At 42.4% G+C, this 15,922-nt stretch overlaps 1 protein-coding gene across 2 annotated transcripts in view; it reads left to right on the top strand.

Annotated features, from left to right (window-relative positions):
- Positions 1-15,922, top strand: part of fbxo10 (F-box protein 10) — a 130,195-nt gene that overhangs the window by 65,607 nt on the left and 48,666 nt on the right. For both annotated transcript variants that reach the window (XM_072281859.1, XM_072281858.1), the window contains exons 4-6: positions 4,282-4,431; positions 5,224-5,360; positions 6,338-6,408. In XM_072281859.1, coding sequence (XP_072137960.1) covers positions 4,282-4,431; positions 5,224-5,360; positions 6,338-6,408 — 358 coding nt within the window. The remainder of the gene's footprint in view (positions 1-4,281; positions 4,432-5,223; positions 5,361-6,337; positions 6,409-15,922) is intronic.

Here is a 15,922-nt window from a genome sequence, read left to right as displayed (position 1 = left end):
TAAATCCTATTGACTTCAGGAAGGGGAAGTCGAGGGAACACACACCACTCCTCATCAGGGATCAGAAGTGGAAAGGGTGAGCAGTTTCGAGTTTCTTGGTGTCATCATCTCTGAGGATCTGTCCTACACCCAACACGTTGATGCAATTACAATGAAGGCTCAACAGTGGCTATTTTTCAGTGGTTGAATTTAGTGTCAGAGAATTTGTATAGTACAGGTCGACCTTCACTAATCCACCTACCTGTAATCCAGTTCCTTCGATAATCCGGCACTGATTATGCTTAATTTGATCCTTCTGTAATTCGGCATTTTCACTAATCCGGCACTCCTCAGGTCCCAATGGTGCCGGATTTTAGAAGGTCGACCTGTATATAACCTGAAATTCTTACTCTATGCAGACATCCACGAAACAGAGAGAAAAAGAAACCAAAGAATGGATGACAGAACAATGTTAGAACCCCAAAGCCCCATATCCGTCAATCTATCCAGATGCCTCTGACAAGGTGCCAAACTCAACATTGTTCAATAATATCAGAATCAGGCTTATTATTACTGACATATTTCAGGAAATTTGTTGTTTTGCATCAGCAGTACAGTGCAATACATAAAATTCACTAACAAGAATATATAACAAATAAACAGTGCAAAAAGCAAGCAAAACAGTGAGTTGGCATGCAATGGGCCGTTCAGAAATCTGGTGGTGGAGGGGAAGAAGCTGTTCCTAAAACACTGTGTGTGCATCTTGGGTTTCTGTACTATCTTTCTGGTGGTATGAAAAGAGGGGATGTCCTGAATGGTAAGAGTCTTTCATGATGGATGCCGACTTCTTGAGACATGGTCTTTTGAAGATGTCCTCGATAGTGGGGAGGTAAGTGCCCATAATGGAGATAATCTCCTCAAACTCCAAATGAAATATAGCCACTGGTATGCCTTGTTTGTAATTGCATCAATAAGTTGGACCCAGAATAGATCTTCAGAAATGTTGACACCAAGAGACTTGAAACTGCTCATCCTTTGCACTTCTGATCCCTTGCTGAGGATTGATATGTGCTCCCCCAACTTCCCCTTTCTGAAGTCCACAATCAATTCCTCAGTCCCAACTAAGTTCAGTGCAAGGTGGTTGCAACTCCTACTGATCTTTTCTCATTCAGGTACTCATCCTCGTCACTATCTCATATTTGTTATTTTAAAACTGCAAACATGAGGAAATCTGCAGATGCTGGAACTTCAAGCAACACACATAGAAGTTGCTGGTGAACACAGCAGGCCAGGCAGCACCTCTGGGAAGAGGTACAGTCGACGTTTTGGGCCAAGATCTCTTACTAGCTCTTCTTTCGGTTAGTCCTGACGAAGGGTCTTCGGCCCGAAACGTCGACTGTACCTCCTCCCAGAGATGCTGCCTGGCCTGCTGCGTTCACCAGCAACTTTTATGTGTGTTGCTTCATATTCGTTATTCCTCTTTTTACTGCCTTGCAGTAATTGTTTTTTGAAATTTTATATCTTCTAAATAATTTGAAATTATGTACTGTACACAAGTCTATAACTCATCAGTGTGCATTAAAAGAGCTTTTTACTGTTCACTGGTAATTTTAGGATACCATGGCACAGTTGAGGTTTAATAAAAAATTATGCTTATTACAAAATTTTTACAACAATCCTGGTTACAGAGGCATTCTTTGCAGCTGATTTGAACGGCCCTTTGCACTGTTATATGTTCTTTTCATACATAAGATATTCTCATCTCAGGTCAGTTTTATCCAGCAAGCTGCCAATACCCAGAAACAGCACTTTGAAGCTACAGCTGCTAATGTGTGCAGGAAGGGGGTTTGGCAAGTCTGAATAGGAAGAGTACTTTATTATCCCAACTATTCCCAGTGTTTGACAGCACGATAATCACATAACAATTACAGATGATCCAAAGAAATAGCTATTATGATAGATAAGCAAAGACTACACCAAAGAGGTGGCTTTAAAGAAGGTCTGAAAGGAGGAGTATTTCATCAGGAAGAGAGTTTAACATTTGAAGGAGCAGCTGCCATACATAAAGGAAGAGTTTTTGATGTTTAAAGTTCGAAGTACATTTATTATCAAAGTATGTATATATTATACAACCTTTGTTTTTGACAAGATGATGAGATTGATGAAGGTAGGGCAGTGGATGGATTTTAGTCCCTCAGGGGAGGCTTATCCAGAAGATTAAGATGCACAGGGTCTGTGGGGAATTGGCTGTTTAAATTCAGAACTGGTTTGAAGACAGAGGATGCTTGTTCAAGCTGGAGGTCTGTAATTAGTGGTGTTCTGCAGGGATCTGTGCTGGGACCTTTGTTTGTGATGTATATAAATGACCAGAATGAAAATGTAGATGGTGGGTTAGTAATTTTGCAGATGATACCAAGATTGGTGGAATTGTTAATAGTGCAGAAGAATGGCAAAGAATACAGTGTGATATAGATCAATTGCAGATGTGGGCAGAGAAATGGCAGATAGAGTTTAACCCAGTTAAATGTGAGGCATTGCACCTTAGTAGGGCAAATGCAAGGAGACTCTGCACAGTTAAGGGCAAGATCCTTAACAGTTTTGCTGAGCAGAGAGATCTTGGGATCCAAGCTCATGGCTTCTTGAAAGTGGCTACTCAGGTCGATGATGGTTAAGAAGGCTTATGGAATGGTCGCTTTTATTAGTCAGGGCACTGAGTTCAAAAGTCAGGAAGTTATGTTGTAACTTTATAAAACTCTGGTTAGGTCACATCTGCGGTATTGTACACAGTTCTGGTCACCACACTATAGGAAGGATGTTGAGATTTTGGAGAGAGTGCAGAAGAGGTTTACCAGGATGCTATCTGGTTTAGAGGGCATGGGGTATCACGAGAGGCTGGACAAATTTGGGCTGCTTTCTTTGGAGTGGTGGAGGCTGAAGGGAGATCTGATAGAGATTTATTAGATAATGAGATAGAGTAGATGGGGGGTATCTGTTTCTCAGGGTTGAAATGTCTAATACTTAGATGACATACATTGAAGGTGAGAAGGGGTAGGTTCAAAGGGGATGAGAGGGTTAAGTTTTTTACTCAGATAGTGGTAGATGTTTGGAATGCGCTGTCTGGTTTGCTGGTAGAAGCAAACACATTAGAGGCTTTTAAGAGATGTTTAGATAGGCACATGAATGTGAGGAAGATGGGGAGATATTGAGTAGGTAGGAGGGATTAAATTTGGGGGGGTTTTGATTCACTTTTTAGCTTGTTTGGCACAACATTGTGGGCTGAAGGGCCTGTTCCTTCACTGTGCTGTTCTGTGTTCTTCAGATTCGTCTCCTTAACAGGCAGCCTCTAAACAAAGAAACCCAAAAGAACCCATTTAAAAAAAACACCCAATTTGCAGAGAAAAAGATACAAATCGTGCAAACAATAAAAGCAAGTAAATGGCCTTCAAGACTGAAGTTCATGAAGGACAGTCCATCCAGGCTCGAAGCCACAGCCTCAGTTCAGCGCAGAGCCAAGTAAGTGCTGCAGAGCGGCTAGCTGAACCGGCCCATATCACCGCTGGCCCTGACACCCTGACCTTTCAATCTGGCCTGTTACTTAAATCAACATCCGGACATCGGGTTCTGTCGCTTCGATACGCTGGACCCTGCTGCCTCAATTTGGCCTGGACCCAACCTTTCCAATTTGGCCCAGCGCTTCAGTCGATCGAACCTTGGGTCTTTTCTTGCTCTCAGCAAGAGGCATGCTGCCTTGTCTCTGCTTGCCTCAACTCTGCCTTGCCTCGCCTTGGTTCTGCCTCATCAAAGCTCTCCCAAGTCCAAAGGGAAGATTGTTTTCAGTGATCATTTACCAGAAATGGTGTTAATAAAGTATTTAGTTGTTTCCTTTGTTGTATTTGCCACCAATAAGTAGTCGCTGTGCTTTTGCAGCATCATCTTAAATCGGCCTTTTTATATAGGAGGAATATGAGTTCTCATTGGGTTATAAGACTGAAATGGTTTTGCAGAGGGGACCTTGGTTTGAAATATTATGTAAGAGATGGTTCTTGTTGGAGTTCAGCACAGTAAGGCACTGATGCCAACCTGGATCACGGGCTTAAATTACTGGCACAAGAAACAATAACCTTCTGAATTGGCTGTGAGAGGACTTTCATTTAGTCAAAACTGACTGCTGGATTTTCACAAAATTAATGTTTTGATACAGTATGCAGTTAATAACTTGTTATCATGATAATTCTTGTGTCTTATTGTTAATAAAATATCCTCATATTAGTGGCTAGCAATAATCCTGACTTTCTTCCTTAGATTATAATGATAAGGAATGAAATTAGTCAATGCAAAGCATCAGGAATCTTTTTACGACTGGAGGCAGGAGGTCTAATCGCAGACAACAACATCCATTCCAATTCAGAGGCTGGCATTGATATCCGGAAGGGAGCTAATCCATTGATATTGGTAATTAATACTTGATTTTGTGCTATTCTTTGTTTCCATTGCTTTTCGTCTTGAATCAATATTAATAATATTTGATCTTAAGCAGAAATTATTTAACCTGTTTTGTCAGCTTTATTTTCAAGTATGTAAGAATATTTTGATTGTTATTTATGATTTTGTGTGGTGCTAGATTGCAGACAAATCTAATTCTATATCATATGATATTTGGAAGAATTACCCTGGATAGTGACTGGCCACAGGAACCAATAGGCTTTGAGGCTCTTTGTTAACACTTTCACAAACTGACTTAAAAAACAATTTTGCTTGTGTTGTATAATGGGGACATAAGACATAGCAGATGCTGGAACCTGGAGCAATAAAAAACAAGAGCTGGAGGAGCTCAGTTGGTCATATTGCAGGGTTTTGACCCAAACTGTCAACAGTTTCATTCCTCCCACAGATGTTGTATGACTCACTGGGTTCCTTCAGCATGTTGTTACTTGCTTGCTTTTAATTTAAATGCACACTCTAGGTACATTCTAATATCCCTGTTCTCCCACCATTATTCCTTGTCTCATGTGTTCCCTAAATGTGTTCCATTCTGGCGTTGACAGTGTGCCTTTCAATGATTCTTTGTGAAGATTTAATCAAAGAGCTTTTGGAGACCCGTATCAGAACTAATTTGTAATGACCAAAATGCATTTAATTAAGGTTTTGTATCTTTGGAAGAAACAGCACAGAGAGCTCAAAGTGATACTATTCAACCAATGCTTCTCATTTATGGTGTTTACCCCTTTTTAACTTGCTCTTCAGTGCAACCAGATACACAGTGGCCATCGTTCAGGAATTGTTGTGCTTGGGAATGGAAAAGGCATTATTCGCAGTAATCGTATCTATGGAAATAAAGAAGCTGGGATCTACATTTTGTATAATGGAAACCCAGTGGTAAGGTGAGTAATCCAGTAATATGTGTCCCTTGCAGCTTCTTTCAACTTGATCCTGATCTCTTGAACACTGCTCTGATCCCAGAGTCTGTGTAGTGTCCGATTATGCTTGCAGATATGTTCTTGCTTGATCTGGAGTTTTTTTAAAGCAAATTTACAGTACTTCAGAATTTTCTCTTATTGCTTAGTACTTAGTGTCCAAATATCAATATCATATTTTTCTTGCAAATAAATACTAAACCAACAAATCTCCAGCTGTATTACCTGTTTTCTGTACATCATAAATAGTTAAACGTAATCTGCACAAGATGTGTTCTTGTTTTCTTTTACCTACTGTTCAAGTATCAGAGTAAAGGTGCGATGTGCATTTAGACCTGTGGCAAAGTCTGGGAGTCTTGATGATAGCCATTTCACTGAATTTTGTTGGATGGTTTAAAGCATTGATGTTTTCTTGTTTGGAAAAGATGCAATGGTATATTCCCAAACTGAGTTCTGACTTGGATACGGAATAGTTACTTATTAAAAAAAAACAACGACGAATTATTTCTTGAGATAATAAAGCATAACATAATCATAAGTCATAAAATTTTCCTTCAGAAATAGTGATATGAAGAAAATAATGAGTGCATTCTAGAAATTTGTGCAGCTGGTAAGTTTGTTCAGTACCATATTTCCTGCAGCCTGGGTTGGGGCTGAAGTACATCATTGCTTCTAAGATGTTCTCAGTTTTGGAAAGGTGACATGTAGATGGATGCTTTTTTCGTCATTCACTTGCTCAGTCAATTGCCCAGTGTCTTTGAAATGCATGATTCAGATGAGAAACATCTAAAGGAGAAGAAAAAAGTGTCTATGACAGGAATCCAGGTATATTCCAGTAGTTACTATGCAGGTGAAATAGAAAATTCCACACTGTCTCTCCAAGCAAATAAAATAAGCACTAACTAATTTTGTATGTATTTAGTTGGTCATCTATCTTATTACAGTGGAAATCACATCTATCAAGGACTTGCTGCAGGTGTTGCAGTGAATGAAAATGGAAGGGGCCAAATATTAGGTCAGTATGACACTTTACAATTTGCAAAGCACTGGACATTTTTAACCAGACATACAGTGCCTATAAAAAGTATTCACCCACCTTGGAGGTTTTCATGTTTTATTGTTTTACGACATTGAATCACAGTGGATTTAATTTGTCTTTTTTTTTTGACACTGATCAACAGAAGAAGAATCAGAATCAGGTTTATTATCTCCGACATGTGATGTGAAATTTGTTAACTTACCAGCAGCAGTTCAATGCAATACAAAACCTAGCAGAGAAAAAAAAATAATAATAAAGTAAATCAATTACAGTATACGTATATTGAATAGATTTAAAACGTGCAAGAATCAGAAATACTGTATATTTTTTTAAAAAGTGAGGTAGTGTCCATGGGTTCAATGTCCATTTAGGAATCAGATGGCAGAGGGGAAGAAGCTGTTCCTGAATCGCTGAGTGTGTGCCTTCAGGATTCTGTACCTCCTATCTGATGGTAATAGTGAGAAAAGGGTATTCCCTGGGTGTTGGAGGTCCTTAATAATGGATGTTACCTTTCTAAGATACCGCTCCCTGAAAATATTCTGGGTACTTTGCAGACTAGTAATCAGGATGGAGCTGACTAGATTTATAACCTTCTGCAGCTTCTTTTGGTCCTGTGCAGTAGCCCCCCCCCCCCCCCCCCCACATACCAGACAGTGATGCAGCCTGTCAGAATGCTCTCCACGGTACATCTATAGAAGATTCGATATGTTGGGACCAGGTTAGATCCTCAGAGATCTTGACACCAAGGAACTTGAAACTGTTCACTCTCTCCACTTCTGATCCCTCTATGAGGATTGGTATGTGCTCCTTCATCTTACCCTTCCTGAAGTCCACAATCAACTCTTTTGTCTTACTGCCGTTGAGTGCCAGATTGTTACTGTGGTACCATTCCACTAGTTGGCATATCTCACTCCTGTACGCCCTCTCGTCACCACCTGAGATTCTACCAACAACAGTTGTTTTGTCAGCAAATTTATAGATGTGCAGCCCCCCTGGCCACCCTCAGGGTCGCTCAGCTCGCTGTCGTCTAGGGAAACAGCCTCAGCCCCGCCAAACTGGGTAATTCGTTTGTGTGGATGCTGTGTGAGGTACCCCACCCCGCCCAAATAACAGACATTACACCAGATGCAATTAAATGATTTACAGTTTATAGATATTACTGGAACTATATAATTAAAAGAGAATAAAATATAAAAGGAAAATAAAAGGCGCCACACTTATCAAAGTTCAATCTCTTCGTGCACAAAAACTGTTGGAGCTCAAGGACCTTCTTCTTCACCCTACGACCCCTCGGACCACCTCGACAGGCCGCCTGGGACCAACAATGGTGGTCGACCAGACGCTCCACACGAGTCCGTCTCCGTCTCCTCGCCGAACGTCCCGCTCGGGGTCCGACCCCGTTAGCGGACTCAGAGCACCTGGTCCATCCTCTGTCTCGCTCTCCCGCCTTCTCCCCCAAAACCCCGTGCATACAGTATCTTCAAATACACCAAAACCATAACAACTATCCCAATTGGTTAATAGCACCCTCTTATCACCCTCTAAACCAAAACAAGCTGCTAGCGCAAACTTTCTCAGCGTTAAAGCACAACAAAGCCGCATTCCCCAGATTAACATAACAAAAACGCCATTTTAATTAGCCTCCGCAGTAACATAAAAATCGAAACCCCCTTACAGGTGGTATTTGAGCTATGCCTAGCCACACAGTCATGGGTATATAGAGAGTAGAGCAGTGGGCTAAGCACACACCTCTGAGGTGCGCCAGTGTTGATCATCAGCGAGGAGGAGATGTTGTCACCAATCTGCACAGACTGTGATCTTCCGGTTAGGAAGTCGAGGATCCAGTTGCAGAGGGAGGTACAGAGGCCCAGGTTCTGCAACTTCTCAATCAGGATTGTGGGAATGTTGGTATTAAATGCTGAGCTATAGTCGATGAGCAGCATCCTGACGTAGGTGTTTATGTTGTCCAGGTGGTCTAAAGCCTTGTGGAGAGCCATGGAGATGGTGTCTGCCGTTGACCTCTTGTGGCGATAAGCAAATTGCAAAGGGTCCAAGTCCTTGCTGAGGCAGGAGTTTAATCTAGTCATGACCAACCTCTCAAAGCATTTCATCACTGTCGATGTGAGTGCTACCGGGCGATAGTCATTTAGGCAGCTCACATTATTCTTCTTAGGCACTGGTATAATTGTTGCCTTTTTGAAGAAAGTGGAAACTTCCGCCCGTAGCAGTGAGAGGTTGAAAATGTCCTTGAATACTCCTGCTAATTGGTTGGCACAGGGTTTCAGAGCCTTACCAGGTACTCCATCGGGACCTTCCGCCTTGCGAGGGTTCACTCTCTTTAAAGACAGCCTGACGTCTTCCTCTGAGACAGATCACAGGGTCATCAGGTGCAGCCAAGGATCTTCACAGCTGTAGTTGTGTTCTCCCTTTCAAAGCGGGCATAGAAGGCGTTAAGTTAATTTGGTAGTGAAGCATCACTGTCATTTATGCTATTGGATTTCACTTTGTAGGAAGTAATGTCCTGCAAACCCTGCTAGAGTTGCCATGCATCCGATGTTGCCTCCAACCTCATTCGAAAATGTCTCTATTTTGTGTCAAAGTGAAAACAAATCTCTACAAAGTGATCTAAGTTAACTGCAAATATAAAAGACAAAGTTAATTGATTGCTTAAGTATTCACCTCCTTTAATATGACACACCAAATCATCACCGGTGCAGCCAATTGGTTTTAGAAGTCAAATAATTAGTTAAAGTGTCCTAGCTATATATAAACCTGAGTGCAGTCAAAGTGTTTCAATTGATTGTAGTAAAAATACACCTATATCTGGAAGGTCCAACTGCTGGTGAGTCAGTATCCCGGCAAAAACTACACCATAAAGACAAAAGAACACTCTGAGCAACTCTGCGAAAAGGTCATTGAAAGACACAAGTCAGGAGATGGATACAAGAACATTTCCAAGTTGCTGAATATCCTTTATAGTACAGTTGAGGCAAACATCAAGAAATGGGAAGAATATAACACAGCTGTAAATCTGCCCAGAGCAGGCCATCCTCAAAAACTGAATGACCGCGCAGGAAGAGGGAGGTCACCATACAAGCTTCAGTTGTTCAGATACCAGAGACTGCACATACAACTGTTGCTTGGGTGCTTCACTAGTCACAGCTTTATGGAAGAGTGACAAAGCCACTGTTAGAAAAAAAACTCACATGAAACCTTGGCTAGAGTTTGCCAGAAGGCAAGTGGGAGACTCTGAAGTCAGCTGGAAGAAGGTTCTATGGTCTGATGAAACCAAAGTTGAGCTTTTTGGCCATTAGACTAAATGCTATGTTTGGTGAAAGCCAAACACTACACATCACTGTGAAGCAGGCTGTGGGGATGTTTCACAGCAGCAGGCCCTGGAAGGCTTGTGAAGGTAGAGGGGAAAATGAATGCAGCAAAATACAGGGAAATCCTGGAGGAAACCCTGATGCAGTCTGCAAAAGAAATGAAACTTGGGAGAAGATTTGTTTTCCAGCATGACAATGACCCCAGGCATAAAGCCAAAACTACACAGGAATAGCTTAAAAAACAACAAAGTTAAGACCTTAAGACAAAGGAGCAGAAGTCGGCCATTCGGCCCATTGAGTCTGTTCCGCCATTTTATCATGAGCTGATCCATTCTCCCATTTAGTCCCACTCCCCCGCCTTCTCACCATAACCCTTGATGCCCTGGCTACTCAGATACCTATCAATCTCTGCCTTAAATACACCCAATGTCTTGGTCTCCACTGCTGCCCGTGGCAACAAATTCCATAGATTCACCACCCTCTGGCTAAAACAATTTCTTTGCATTTCTGTTCTGAATGGGCGCCCTTCAGTCCCTAAGTCATGCCCTCTCGTACTAGACTTCCCCCATCATGGGAAACAACTTTGCCACATCCACTCTGTTCATGCCTTTCAACATTCGAAATGTTTCTATGAGGTCTCCCCTCATTCTTCTAAATTCCAAGGAATACAGTCCAAGAGCAGACAAATGTTCCTTATATGTTAACCCTCTCATTCCCAGAATCATTCTAGTGAATCTTCTCTGTACCCTCTCCAACGTCAGCACATCCTTTCTTAAATAAGGAGACCAAAACTGCCCACAGTACTCCAAGTGAGGTCTCACCAGCACCTTATAGAGCCTCAACATCACATCCCTGCTCCTATACTCTATTCCTCTAGAAATGAATGCCAACATTGCATTCACCTTCTTCACCACCAACTCAACCTGGAGGTTAACCTTAAGGGTATCCTGTACGAGGACTCCCAAGTCCCATTGCATCTCAGAACTTTGAATTCTTTCCCCATTTAAATAATAGTCTGCCCGTTTATTTCTTCTGCCAAAGTGCATAACCATACACTTTCCAACATGGTATTTCATTTGCCACTTCTTTGCCCATTCTTCCAATCTATCCAAGTCTCACTGCAGGCTCTCTGTTTCCTCAGCACTACCAGCCCCTCCACCTATCTTCGTACGTCAGCAAACTTAGCCTCAAAGCTATCTATTCCATAATCCAAATCGTTGATGTACAATGTAAAAAGAAGCGGCCCCAACACGGACCCCTGTGGAACACCACTGGTAACCGGTAGCCAACCAGAATAAGATCCCTTTATTCCCACTCTCTGTTTCCTGCCAATCAGCCAACGCTCTATCCACGTATGTAACTTTCCCGTAATTCCATGGGCTCTTATCTTGTTAAGTAGCCTCATGTGGCACCTTGTCAAAGGCCTTCTGAAAATCCAAATATACAACATTAACTGCATCTCCCTTGTCTAGCCTACTTGTAATTTCCTCAAAAAATTGTAATAGGTTTGTAAGGCAGGATTTTCCTTTAAGGAATCCATGCTGAGTTCTGCCTATCTTGTCGTATGCCTCCAGGTACTCTGTAACCTCATCCTTGACAATCGACTCCAACAACTTCCCAACCACCAATGTCAAGCCAACAGGTGTATAATTTCCTTTTTGCTTCCTTGCCCCCTTCTTAAATAGCGGAGTGACATTTGCAGTCTTCCAGTCCTCCAGAACCGTGCCAGAATCTATCGACTTTTGAAAGATCATCGCTAATGCCTCTGCAATCTCCACAGCTACTTCCTTCAGAACACGAGGATGCATTCCATCTGGTCTGGGAGATTTATCTACCTTTAGACTATTCAGCTTTCTGAGTACTTTCTCTGTCGTAATTGTGACTGCGCACACTTCTCTCCCCTGCCACCCTTGAGTGTCCAGTATCCTGTTGATGTCTTCCTGAGAGAAGACTGAGGCAAAATACTTATTCAGTTCCTCCGCCATCTCCTTATCTCCCATTACAATTTCTCCAGCATCATTTTCTATCAGTCCTATATCTACTCTCACCTGTCTTTTACTCTTTATATACTTGAAAAAGCTTTTAGTATCCTCTTTGATATTATTTGCTAGCTTCCTTTCATAGTTAATCTTTTCCCTCTTAATGACCTTCTTAGTTTCCTTTTGTAAGCTTTTAAAAACTTCCCAATCCTCTGTCTTCCCAGTAATTTTTGCTTCCTTGTATGCCCTCTCCTTTGCTTTAACTTTGGCTTTGACTTCTCTTGTCAACCACAGTTGCATCCTTCTTCCATTCGAAAATTTCTTCTTTTTTGGAATATACCTGTCTTGCACATTCCTCATTTCTCGCATAAACTCCAGCCACTGCTGCTCTGCCGTCTTTCCCGCCAGTGTCCCTTTCCAGTCAACTTTGGCCAGTTCCTCTCTCATGCCACTGTAATTTCCTTTACTCCACTGAAATACCGATACATCAGATTTCAGCTTCTCTTTTTCTAATTTCACAGTGAACTCAATCATGTTATGATCACTGCCTCCTAAGGGTTCCTTCACCTCAATCTCTCTAATCACCTCTGGTTCATTACACAATACCCAATTCAGTACAGCCGATCCCCTAGTGGGCTCAACAACAAGCTGTTCTAAAAAGCCATCTCGCAGACATTCTACAAATTCTCTCTCTTGAGATCCAGTGCCGACCTGATTTTCCCAATCTACTCGCATGTTAAAATCCCCCACAATTATCATAACACTGCCCTTCTGACAAGCCTTTTCTATTTCCTGTTGTAATTTGCAGTCCACATCACTGCATATTATTGATATTAACTGCCATCAGGGTCCTGTGATTTCTTAGCTCAACCCATAAAGATTCTGCACCTTCTGATCCTATATCACCTCTTTCTGATGATTTAATATCATTTCTTACCAATAAAGCCACGCCTCCCCCTCTGCCTACCTTCCTATCCTTCCAATACAGCTTGGACGTTCAGCTCCCAGAGACATGCATCCTTTAGCCAGGTCTTCGTGATGGCCACAATATCATACCTGCCAATCTGTAGCTGTACAACAAGATCATCCACCTTATTCCTTATGCTGTGTGCATTTAAGTATAACGCCTTAAGACCAGTATTTGGTACTTTTCACTTTAATTTCACTGCAACTCATCCCAATGGCTACAAATTTGTCCCATCACCTGCCTGCCTTTCCTGACATCTTTACTTTTCACTATCATAGATTTATTTCTGTTTTCCCCTTCCTCCGCTCTATCATTCTGGTTCCCATCCCCCTGCCAAATTAGTTTAAACCCTCCCTAACAGCTCTATTAAACTTTCCCGTCAGGATATTGGTCCCCTTCGAGTTCAGGTGTAACCTGTCCATTTTGAACAGGTCATACTTCCCCCAGAAGAGATCCCAATTATCCAAGAATCTGAAGACCTGCCCCCTGCACCAGTTTCTCAGCCACGCATTCATCTGCCTGATCCTACTATTCTTGCCCTCGCTAGCACGTGGCACAGGTAGCAATCCCGAGATTACTCCCCTGGAGGTCCTGCTTCTCAGCTTCCTTCCTAACTCCCAGAAATCTCTCTTCAGGACCGCCTCCCTTTTCCTATCTATGTCATTGGTACCAACATGTTCAAGACAACTGGCTGCTCACCCTCCCCCTTCAGAATATTCTGGACCCAATCCGAGACATCCCGTACTCTGGCACCTGGGAGGCAACACACCATGCGGGTATCTCTATCAGGCTCACAGAATCTCCTGTCTGTTCCCCTGACTATGGAATCCCCTATGACTACCACATTCCTCTTCTCCCTCCTTCCTCCTGCACAACAGTGCCAGGCTCAGTGCCAGAGACCTGGTCACCGTGGGCATCCCCTGTCAGGTCATCCCCCTCAACAGCATCCAGAACAAGATATTTGTTGCTGAGGGGGACAGCCACAGGTATGCTCTCCATTATCCGGGCATTTCCCTTCCCTCTCTTGACAGTGACCCAGTTTTCTGACTCCTGTAGCCTAGGGATGACTACCTCCCCGTAGCTCCTGTCTCTCACCTCTTCACTTTCCCTGATAAGCAGTAGGTCATCAAGCTGCAGCTCCAGATCCCTAATACGGTCTCTGAGGAGCTGCATCTCGGTGCACCTGGCGCAGATGTGGCCATCAGGGAGGCTGGAGGTCTCTTAGGATTCCCACATCTGACACCCTGAACAAAGCACTAACCCTGCAGGCATGCTATCTAATTCTACAGGAATGAAACAGGTCTACTCACCCACTTACCTCGCCAAACAGACGAATTTTTTAAAACGTTAGCTGTGTGAGCCCTGCTGTTCCTGTCTGTCCGGGCCGATTCGCCTGGGGGGTGGGGCGGAAAGAGTTGGTGCTTCGCTCTCGTCTCTTCCCGTTTACTGCCGAAGCCCTTTGAAGCCAAAGCCTTACACTCTGCTGCCCGCTGTAGGGTGGTCTCCTTTTTAAACTCTCCGTGCTGTCCTATTACGTCACGTGCCTGCGCAGTCTCGTCCTTTTTGCACTCGAAGAAGTTTTTTAAAAGCTGCCTTCCTTTAGAATTCAGCTTCCACGCCGCTCTGTAGTCCTGATCCAAAAGAAAGCCGTTGGAAGCAACCTTCCTTTTTAAACTCTCCGCGCTGTCCTGTTACGTCACATGCCACGTCACTCCTTAATGTCCTGGAGTAGCTAAGTCAAGAGTCCAGACCTCAATCCAATTGAGGATGTGTGGCTGGACCTGAAAAGTGCTGTTCACTCACAATCCCCATGCAATCTGACAGAGCTTGAGCAGTGTTGTAAAGAAGAATGGGGAAACATTGCAGAGTCCAGATGTACAAAGCGGATAGAGACCTATCCACACAGACTCAAGGCTGTAATTGCTGACAAAGGTGCATCTACTAAATACTGACTCGAAGGGGGTGAGTACTTATGCAATCAATTATTTTGTGTTTTATAATTTTAATTAATTTAGATCACTTTGTAGAGACCTGTTTTTACTTTGACATGAAAGAGCCTTTTTCTGTTGATCAGTGTCAAAAAAGCCAAATTAAATCCACTGTGATTCAATGTTGTAAAACAATAAAAAATGAAAACTTCCAAGGGGGATTGAATAATTTTTATAGGCACTGTAAATACTTAAATAAAGCACCCTGGTGCAATGTTTGTGGTAAGGAATTGGGTACTTTCTGCAGTATTATAAAACAGATAAATTTATCTGGCTTAATACTGGAAAGCATTCCGAAATCCAGTTTATGAACTATACTTAATTACAAAATGCCGTGTTCCCATTCGATATTCACAAACTTTTCAAAAGCTAGATTCATTAGAACTATGTGTTGCTCAAGATAGTCAGCATCTTGCAGATTCTCTGGTGTTTGTCTCCTAATGAAGAGCCTTAGTCCAAAATGTTGACTGTTCCTCTCCATGGATGCTGCTTGAGCTGTTGAGTTCCTCCAGCATTTTGTGTGTAGTACTCTTTCCCCAGACTACTTCCATTTATACTTTACATTCCTCACTGAGATGTCCCCATCTCATTTCGCTAAAGTCCAGCGAGTACAAGCCCAGAACCATCAAACGCTCCTCAGATGTTAACCCTTTCATTCCCAGGATAATCTTTATGAACCTCCTCTGGACACTCCGCAATGGCAGCACATCCTCTTAGATAAGGGGCTCAAAATTGCTCATAATACTCCAAGTGCTATCTAGCCAATGCCTTATAAATTCTCAGTATTGCATCCTTGCTTTTATATTCTAGTCCTCTCAAAATGAATGCAGATATTGTATTTGCCTTCCTTTTACCATTGACTCAATCTGCAAGTTAACCTCTAGGGATTCCTGCACAAGGACTCCCAGGTCCCTTTAAACCTCTGGTTTTTGAATTTTCTCCCCTTTTAGAAAATAGTCTACGCTTGTATTCCTTCTACTAAAGTGCATAACTATGTACTTCACTATAAGATATTCCATGTGCCACTTCTTTGTCTATTCCTCTGTCCTTTCTGAACACTACCTGCCCCTCCACTATGTTCGTATCATCCACAAACTTGGCCAAAAAGCCATCAATTCCATCATCTGAATCATTGATATATAACGTAAAAAGAAACAGCCCCAACATCAACCCCTGCAGAACATTATTAGTCACTGCAGCCAACCAGAAAATACCTCTTTTAGTCCCACT

This window comes from Mobula birostris, chromosome 17 (assembly GCF_030028105.1).
Source record: "Mobula birostris isolate sMobBir1 chromosome 17, sMobBir1.hap1, whole genome shotgun sequence".
Classification (NCBI taxonomy): Eukaryota; Metazoa; Chordata; class Chondrichthyes; order Myliobatiformes; family Myliobatidae; genus Mobula; species Mobula birostris.
Note: the sequence above shows the minus strand (reverse complement) of the source record. Positions and strands in the feature narration are given on the sequence as shown.